We start from the raw sequence: 9,977 nt of genomic DNA, 5'->3' as shown, positions 1-9,977 counted from the left end.
TTATAATGGTTCAATATCCAATATTTATGGTACGTTGCTGGGAATGAGAAATAATTCTTTAGACAAAATCAAAAATCTTTGGGAACAAGATTTACAGACTTCAATTTCTGAAGAAACTTGGAATGAAATTTTTAAATTGGTTAATACTTCATCTTTATGTGTTCGTCATTCCCTCCTGCAATTTGAAGTGGTTCATAAGGCTTATATGACCAAGGATATGTTATCTTATTTTTATATGAATACATCTCCCTTATGTGATTGGTGTAAGAATGGAGAAGCTTCATTCATTCATATGCTTTGGACATGCCCAAGACTTGAAAAATATTGGAAGGAATTATTCCAAACTTTTTCTGTACTTTTTAAAGTAAGTGTTAAGCCTAATCCTTTGACTGCCCTATTTGGTATTGTTGGAAGGAAAGATATCATCTTGAAGACATCTGATTTGCACATTCTGGCTTTTATCTCTCTTATGGCTAGGAGGGCGCTTTTGTTTAAGTGGAAGGATGCTGTTCCGTCCAACCATGCTCAGTGGTTACGGGATGTTATGGCATGCCTAAATTTAGAAAAGATTCGTTGTTCAATTTCTGAATCTAACCAAGATTTTCAAAATTTGTGGGGGCCATTTTTAAATTATTCTCATAATCTTTGACTTCTCGTTAAAGTACAGAAGTTGGTTCATAGCATATTTTATTCTCTGATAAGGTTTTTTTTTTCTTTTTTTTTCCCAAAACAGCTTCGACTTTGGTAGTGGGTATAGATTTTTTTATATAAAACTGTTTATATTCCAATGTACAAATTATTCTAATCTATATGAATATAGGGTAAGGAGTTCATTAATGTGATTCTATATACTGTACCTGGTATCATTATATTTTTTCTTTTGTTTTATAATATGTATTCCCTTGGACTCTGTATTCTTCTATATAGAAATCAATAAAAATATTGAAAAAGAAAAAAGAGAGAATGTTATGTCTCGCGATGTTGCTGCTGGGATTCTTAAGAATAAACCCTGGTTGTCATCTTGACTTTGGACTCTGTCTTTCCTCCGTACTAGAGTTCCGACATTGTCAACACACATTCTGACTGACTTTTGACCTGACTTACTCAATAGACATTTAATTTTCTGGTTGTTTAAAGATGATAAATGCATGTATAAACTCACTGGTACAGTGTCAGCTGGGCTCACTTTCCTCCAAGAGCATTGTTCCAGATCCTGGGACTCTGGTCAACCTCAGATATTCCACATTCTTGGAATGTGGCTGTCACTGGCAAAGCTGATATTTGTTGCCCATCTCATGGTACCATGTGAAGAGAATGATTAAAAGCCTCCTAAACAATGGGCTATGCTGCCAGGCCACTGCAAAGGACATGGTCTGTGAGTGGAGATGGGCATGGTCAGTGAAGATGGGACCCAAAGCATTTTTGTTCCAAAATAAACTTCATTTATAATAAAATATTTACAAGAATAAATGGTGCAATGCATTTTTATTCTTTAATTAAGCATTATGTAGTGTTCATTTAAATTCCTTAAAGCCAATAACTCTGTTGTTTCTTACATAGTCTCTGATGGATGCTACACTCAGGAATAACTCAGGAACTTCGTCACCAAACCCAGCCACTCCCTGTCCCGTAGCAGAAGAACCTTCCATGTTGTCCTTCCCCACCAAGCACTTACAAGTGGCTGTGCCAAGCATTCAGTTGACTGGGACATGACATTCAATGTCAATAAGGCCAGACGAATCCGTCTCAACATCCAAGACAGATAGAACCTCAGTAATGGTACTTGGGGTCCATGGGCTTAGGCTCCATGCACAGTCTGAAGCAACAGCACATGGGGATATTTTGAACATTTTTGCCTTGGTTGTCCAAGGACTTGTGCATTGTAACCAGTCTTATTTGCTCCTTCTTAGATTCCCAGATGAACCGGAGGACAATCTGGGTCATTTCCAAACTAGAGGAGCAGAGCGGGGGGATGAGCCACATCTGCAGCAAGTGTAGCAGCCCTGAGAGCACCTCACACCAGATGGCTAGTTCTTCTCACTTAATAATAGGAGCATCTTCCCCACAGTCCTGCTTTACCCTCCCAATCTGCTCCAGTCAATTCCTATTGCACCCTTTGGCCCCTCAGAACGAGATCCCCAGCACCCTCACATAAGCCAACCCAATGATGAAGGACACATTGGATCAGTTGGGCCACTTGCCATACAGCATGGCCTCGCTCTTTGGCAACTGGCTCTGTGAGCATTTTGCGTTGGCAGCTTGACTGCTTAGCCATGCCAATCAATTTGTGAACCAACTTCACATCCGAGTGGAAGAGGGTAAATCCATCCGTGCACAGGGAACATTTCACTAGGGTCCCTCCATTGTCTGTCAAGGTCACACATTTTATCCTCTTGTCTTTCTGATGGCTTTGGCAAAGGTCCTATACAGCACACAAACAAGAAAAGGGAACAAGTTCCATTGTATAATGTGCCTTCCACATGCTCAGATATTTCACCTATTCATCTTTAAACAGACTTGTCACTGAGTGCCATCGCTTTAATCATTTGGTCTGGTGATGTATGCAAAACTGTCCTTAGAATCTCCCTTATGGCCAGCAAAATCAATTCTCCAATGCATGGGGCTTTCCAGATATATCAATGAGCAATGACTGAAAGAAAAAGAAGCAATCCTTCAAAAGACTCACCCAGAAAAAAACAGCCTTTACTGCAAAATATTGTGAATTCACTCATCAGAATACTCTGTTTAAAAATCAGTTCCCATTGCGCAGATATGTCCACCAGAACTACAACATTTTAAATGGTCAGTCTGATATGGTAGTTGACAATCCCAACTGACCAATGAAATATAAAACAAGATATTATTGTCTCTGATGAAAGTCAGATATTTAAATCCTGCTTCTCTCTCCAATGGATACCATCAGAATTCTTGAGTGTCTCTACTTTAATTTCAGTTTTACAGCTGCTGAGGTATTTTGCCTCTGGGCATACTTTAAAAGTGAAGAGTTTGAAAGTAAAATCTTCTAGCAGTTAGGCTGTAGTGTTCTGGGTGCCCTTCTTCATAGAGTCTGACATGCGGCAGCTGGAAGCTTGGAATTGTGCATTTCCAAACATTGTGACTTCCGGTAAGATGGCAACACGTTCGAACTCAGCAGCCAACCAAAGGTGCACTTTTCTTTTTAAAATGTGTGTTGTTTTACTGATCGTTAAACTATACTGCTCTCCAACAACTATGGCTGCCGCCAGTCTACCTTATTAGTTCATTGTTAGGACCCGCAGGCCAGGGTGTCAAAGGAGCCTACGCTCAAAAGGGAGAAAGAGAAGCTGCCAGATGGGCTGGAGAATGTTCCGAGGAGCTGACCTGGGCCAAGACTATGTTGTTGCCTGCTACTTGAAGCCATCAGAGTTGGTGTGCGAAACCAGCGTGCAGTGTAACCGTGAGTGACTATCTGGAACTTTTCTCCTACGATCGAAGACGCTGTTGGCCATCGAGAATGTAAAGTGCTGCAGGCGACGAGGCAGCAGCCTTGCCTCGGTTGTAGCAAGGACAGGGCCGCCAGGGGGCTTGCATGCTGCTGCAGTCCAGGTGAGACGACGCTGAAGGTGGTGCAGCGTGGAGTCCGTGTTCTGTTAAGAGCTGCCTGCTACCGTTGGTGCTGCCCTCAAGTGTTCGATCGGTGGAATGACAGGCTGTATTTCCGGGAGGAAACCATCAATGGACTGTACGTGTGTTTTCTTACGTAAGGATGTGTGTGTGTGTCTCTCTCTCTCGCTAATTTGAATGTACTGTATACTATGCACCTTGGCCCCAGATGAACGCTGTCTCGTTGGACTGTCTCCGTGTATGGTTTGACTGGTAATTAAACTTGATTCCTTTTGATTTAACTTGAGAAGGCCCCATCAGTTCTGGGAATTATGTTCGATTTGAAAGAATGGATGGAGTCAGTCAGCTCCTCCAGCGTCATTGCATGGTCCTGCCTCTCCCGCTTGCAGCTGTCTTACACACACGTGATGGAGGACGGCACGTTCTGGGAGGTTGTGCTTGTGGCCTCTCTGTCGCATAGTGTCACAACCACGGACTCTGCCGCGGGGTGGGGTCTGCGCGTTCTCGCAGGCGGGCTCCGGACCAGGTTCGGCAATCATGCTAACGAAATTGCAGGTTCCAGCTAATTCGTGTTTCCTTGTGGTGTTTTACTCCCTTCCTCTCGTTCCAGTCTTCCGACACTTGACCAACAGCAGAGCAACACCAAGTCCCCAATTTACAGATGTTCAGTGTTACGTACTCCGTAACTCGGTTGCCAAACTAGCAGAAATGGATCACTCAGTTGGAGTCTGGATTACTAGAACTAAGAAAGTTTTATTAAAGAAACAAGCAACACAGTAATCGAAAGGATAATAAATGCAACAGTTCAGCAATGATAAACACACATGTGCACAGAATTAAGATAACAGCATCAATCAAGCTCTATCGTGGTCTAGGGGTAAATGACCAATTTCAAAGTGACACAAAGTTCAATCCAATTTAGTTCAGTTCGCAGTAATCGTTGCCATGGCGATGGACAACGTGGGGGGAGGGAGAGAGAGAAAACGAGAACGACTGATCATTCAAAACGGCTTCCACTCACAGACCGGCGATATTGCTCATATGCAGCTTTCGGGCGGGTCCTTTGTGATGTCACCTGAGGTCACCGACTGTGACCCCTCCTCCAGATGCTGTCGATCCTCTGCAGTGAACCCGGCACCCAAGCGAGGGTGGACACACACCGGGTTCCCGCTGATCGTACCTTTCCACCCTGTGCGTTTAAGGCTTCCCACCGACTTGTGAGAGGCGCACCGCTTCCAGGGTCTCGTTACCTCGGGTGTCGTGTGTGCGCTGCCTTAGCGAACCTGTCCCTTTTTATCCCCCTGCTGGGGTATCGCCTGTCCATCACTTCAAACAGTTCAGGGTTCAAAGGGGGAGCCGCTCCAGACAGCTCTCTCTCCCGTCCCTTCATTACACATCTCCAGATGCTGCTTCATTGTTCCTTATCTCTCCTTCCCCTGAGGACAGGTGGCAGAACAACTGCTGATGCCACTGATGCTAACCCAGGCCAGCAAACATCTTAATTTATGTGTATTCTCGTCACATCAGGTTCCGGGAAAAAAAGATAACCGAGTAGCCTGACGCTGCTCAGAAGCGGTATTTATTTAGTATTAAGTTACTGCGGCCAAGCCGATGTATCGATATTACCTTTAGTTAGACAGTTGCAGTTAATGGCCCTCCTGGTCTAGCGTTAATTTATTGATTTTTATTTCGGCACAGTTTCTATTGAAGTCAATTGGGCCATAGTGGCACATTCAGTCATATAGGTCATTTTATATCGAAATAAACTTTATTAATATTGAAAAAAGTATTTACAAAAATAACTGCAAAGCAATTTGTTTAATAGCCGGTATTGCCAGTTCCGTTAATTACGTTCCTCAAACCAATAGGGCTTTTGCTGCTCATGTGCTCCCCCGCCCCCACGTCCCGACCCCTCAGTGAAACACTCCAACAATAAATGAGGAGATTCCTCACCCATTCCGGCTTCTCTCTCTCTCTCTCTCTCTCTCTCTCTCCAGTAGCGGGAGAACGCTATACTGTGGCGGTACAGGTTTGTTTTATATTAACATAAACTTTATTCATAATGAAAAAAATATTTACAAGAATACACGTTTAATTGCTTTTAATTTTTACATTCATGGTAAATACTTTCCGGTAAATGGACTTTTCTCACTGTTACCATCAGGTAGGAGGTACAGAGGCCTGAAGGCTCACACTCAGCGATTCAGGACCAGTTTCTTCCCCTCTGCCATCCGATTCCTAAATGGACATTGAATCTTTGGACACTACCTCACTTTTTTAACATATAATATTTTTGTTTTTGCACGTGTTTTAATGTATTCAACATACGTAATTGATTTACTTGTTTATTATAATTTTAGTTTTTCTCTCTGCTAGATTATGTATTGCATTGCGCTGCTGCTGCTAAGTTAACAAATTTCAGGTCACATGCCGGTGATAATAAACCTGATTCTGATTCTGATCTAAATCCCCACATTTCGAACCTCAAACTGTCAGAGTGGGTTTGAACTCCATGGCTGAAAGACTGTTGTGGGAACAGGAAGTCTGCACTGTCCTGTTGTCCTTGTCCCTGTTGTCACTGGAGGTGTGACGGACATCTCTGGACCAAAGGAAGGAATCAGGGAAATGAAGGCAGAAGTGGAAAATGTCCGACAATGAACGACCTTTTCATTTGCGACACACGTCAAAGTTGCTGGTGAATGCAGCAGGCCAGGCAGCATCTCTAGGAAGAGGTATAGTCGATGTTTCAGGCCGAGACCCTTCGTCAGGACACTTCGTCGAGACCCTTCGAAGAGTCTCGGCCTGAAACGTCGACTGTACCTCTTCCTAGAGATGCTGCCTGGCCTGCTGCGTTCACCAGCAACTTTGATGTGTGTTGCTTGAATTTCCAGCATCTGCAGAATTCCTCTTGTTTTCATTCGCGAGTTGTTTTGAACAGATCAGTCAGTTGCTGCTGGTGTCGTTGCATTAACCCGGCGACGTGCAGCGGCGAATGGGAGGGTTTCAGATTCCCGCTCTGATTGGTCAGTGTCAGTCACCCTTATTTGCATGGAATCCTCTCCGGTGTGATTGGCTCTATAACTGGGTTAATGTGGCTGGGCTGTAAGTACAGGCAGCAAGTCTGCACCGCTAACGATTGCTAAGGTGGGTCTTAGGGTCAGATTGAAAAGTCGATGTTAAATTTGAATTCCTGTCTTTCACAGCTGGAGAGTCCCAAACTCTGACTCAGACTCCGACCGTGTCTGTGAGACCGGGAGCCACGGCCACGCTGAATTGTGACATCGGAACAAAGGATAGCTATGGTGTTGGCTGGTACAAACAGATACCGGGAACAGGTCCACAGTGGATCCTATACTACTATCATTCCTGGAGTAGTCCAAGCTACGGGCCTGGGTTTAGCAGCGACCGTTTCACGTCGGCAGCCAACAGCGCCGGCACCGTTTACCAGTTGATCATAAAAAACGTGGAGATGAATGACGCTGCCGTCTATTACTGCAGAAAGTGGTTTTCAGCGGGCAGTGGCTACTTGTCACAGTGAGAGAGGGTAAAACAAAAACTGGGGTCAGCAAACATGATACACTTCACATCTTTGCAACGGATGAAAACACTCTCATCATTCACTCTTCATAAGGTTACTTTAATTTTACCCATTATACGCTATTTTTGCAATGCCATTCTTGCCATATTTGGAATGTTTCCGAATCCCGTCACCCACTGTCGAGTGTTTGATGTCGTTTAATGTCAGTCTGGCGATACGGCTGTGAGTTCACCCCCTCCAGTCCCTCACAGACCGGGACAGTCGGAATGTGTGAAGTCTGGTTTCATGCTGAAACGGGAACGTCTGACCGTGTTTTCTGCCTGATTGCAGTGTCCTGGGTAATTGCTGATGCCCGGAATCCCACACTGTGTGGGTGTTCGGCCCGGGGGCCAAGCTCTTTGTTACAGGTAAGTGTCCGATAAATACCTCCTGCGATGACCACCGGATAAATACGATCACCCAGCAATGCATAACTTCTACATTATAATATCCTAGCTAACTTTACAGTGGAAATGTTGACTTACAGTCTAATCGCGTTCGTGTCCAGCATCAATTTTACTCGATGGAGTTGTGTTTGGTGAATTGTTTTCGTCTTTTAATGAAACATTTCTCTTTTCGGTGTGTTTTCGGACGAACCATGATTTAACACTTTCTGTTCATTGGTGTTATTTCTGCTGTCGTGTTAGTTTGTCAGTTTTTAGCAACACGCATCAAAGTTGCTGGTGAACGCAGCAGGCCAGGCAGCATCTCTAGGAAGAGGTACAGTCGACGTTTCAGGCCGAGACCCTGACGTCGACTGTACCTCTTTCTAGAGATGCTGCCTGGCTTGCTGCGTTCACCAGCAAATTTGATGTGTGTTGCTTGAATTTCCAGCATCTGCAGAATTCCTGTTGTTTGTCAGTTTTTATGGTGGTTTCACAGGAAGGAACGTGAAGGGATCCAGTGAAGGGACACAGTGGGATGTGAGGTGTCAGTGGGGTCAGGACATTCCACTGTGGTTGTCAACACAGTAGAATGACACGTTTCAATTTATTATTTAGAACTCCCCAAAGAAACAACTCTTGGACTTTCACTGGACTTCCAGTGAAGGTGGAACTCTCGTCCTTCACCATCGGATAACAGACCCTCTCCCACTGCCCAGTCCTTGCCTCCTCTCTCCTGCCACCTATTCCCTTGAGCGATACTCCATTCCGGGAACCACTGTTCGGCGATCCCCGTCTCTACACCGACTGAACCCAGAGCTCCGATTCTGGGGAGAATCCAACCTCCCGTCCCTCACGGAGAGTGGGAGCCGAATCACTCGACATCACAGATCAGAGAGCGACCTACCCCGCCCCGCTACATGGAGCTCAGGACCCCGCAATCGGAGCCCTCGCCCACTGGGGCAGAGCAGATTGTGAGATGTTTAACCTCCCAACAGCAGCGGGATCTTTAGTGATGGGTGAGTGCGGCGGAGGCAAGAGGAGGAACATGTCACTGATGGCCCAGAAAGTGGACACTTTAAACTTCTCTGGGGGTGGGAGCGCTTTGATGCCAGTGTGTCTCTCGATTCCATGAATGACTCCTCGCCAACCGACCTCACCGGTTGGAGTTGATTTCTAGTTTTCCGGGTTGACCAAGAAGTACTGTCCTCCATGGGCACTGCACTGTCTCTCGGCGAATTTCTGGACCCCTCTCAATGAAGCTGAAACCTTCTACTCGCGATTCTGCCAAACTGTGAAATGACGAGAGTTATGGCGCGACTTGAAACACGTTTTCTCTCGTTTATGTTCCAGCTCAGCAGCTCCCGGACCCTTCAGTGAAACTGCTTGGGCCATCAGCCGAGAATATCTCCGCTAAAGGATCGGGCACCTTAGTTTGCCTGGTCAGTAAATTGTCGATGGGCTTCCCTGTCGTCAGCTGGACAGTGAACGACAGTCCGACGAGCAGTGAGGTGCAAACCAGCAGGGTGACTCAGAACGCGGACAAAACCTTCAGTCTCAGCAGCTACCCGACGGTGCCCGGCGCAGACTGGAGCAGTGGGAAGAGCTACTCCTGCTCAGTTCAACAAGGAGCAGCCTCGACAATATCCGCAACAGTCACACAATCCAGCTGTTAAACAGAGCGCGGCTTCGGCCTTGTTTGTTTCCGATTAACGGGAGATCATGGCCTTGTATCTTTCACCTCTACCACTCTCACTCGCTCTTCCCTGTACTTCCCTTCTGTTCCGCTCTCTGTAGTTTCCACTTCGATGTTGGAATATTTGTACCTGAGGCTGATTATGTTCTTTTTCCTACTGAGACGGCTACAAGGTGTTAAAGCGGACAGGTACTTGTCTTCTGGAAATTTCAGGCGGTGAATGGTTTTCTCTGAAATTAGGTATGGATTAATTAGAATTATTAATTAATGTTTTAGTGATTCGTCGTCAAGAGCAGACTGACAGACAGTAACGGTGACGAACTACCAATAAAGATGATCAGTGCAGGAATGATTTCCGTGTGTGCGTTTCGACATCTTTCGTGTTTTTCCTATTCTGATACCGAGTGGGAGGAGGGAAGAGAGGGGAGACTCGTCTATCTCTGGTTTGTGAAGTTCAGGAAATCTCGACGGCAGCCTTGGACACCGAATATCAGCAACGAATGACGGGAAGTTCCATTGCGGAGATACTGGAAAGAATCGGGTCAGGGTGATGGGTTGACTGTTAGGCTACGATGTAAAATGAGAACAAAGCAGTTGGTTTTGGGAAGGTTAGTAAAGGAAATGAACATGAACGTGGCTGCTAATATTCAGGTTCTGTGGCAGCATTGGTGGAGAGAGGAATAAATTGTATTTACGCTCTGGGCTAATAAGTTTTCTC

General features: G+C 45.3%; 1 protein-coding gene across 1 annotated transcript; it reads left to right on the top strand.

Annotated features, from left to right (window-relative positions):
* Positions 1–3,342: 3,342 nt before the first annotated feature.
* On the top strand, positions 3,343–9,601 carry LOC140188255 (immunoglobulin lambda-1 light chain-like). Its single transcript, XM_072244352.1, has 4 exons — positions 3,343–3,436; positions 6,807–7,137; positions 7,490–7,548; positions 8,917–9,601. Exons 1-4 carry the CDS (start codon positions 3,343–3,345, stop codon positions 9,237–9,239), a joined length of 807 nt encoding a protein of 268 aa, XP_072100453.1. The 3' UTR covers positions 9,240–9,601.
* Positions 9,602–9,977: the final 376 nt, after the last annotated feature.

Source organism: Mobula birostris, chromosome 26, assembly GCF_030028105.1.
Source record: "Mobula birostris isolate sMobBir1 chromosome 26, sMobBir1.hap1, whole genome shotgun sequence".
NCBI classification, from domain to species: Eukaryota; Metazoa; Chordata; class Chondrichthyes; order Myliobatiformes; family Myliobatidae; genus Mobula; species Mobula birostris.
This window is presented reverse-complemented; position numbering and strand designations above follow the sequence as displayed.

Coding starts and splice junctions, on each gene's coding strand:
- LOC140188255 (XM_072244352.1), top strand. CDS start 3,343: ATGTTCCGAGGAGCTGACCTGGGCCAAGACTATGTTGTTGCCTGCTAC. Junction 7,138..7,489: donor GGCAGTGGCTACTTGTCACA/GTGAGAGAGGGT, acceptor GGGTAATTGCTG/ATGCCCGGAATCCCACACTG. Junction 7,549..8,916: donor GGCCAAGCTCTTTGTTACAG/GTAAGTGTCCGA, acceptor TTTATGTTCCAG/CTCAGCAGCTCCCGGACCCT.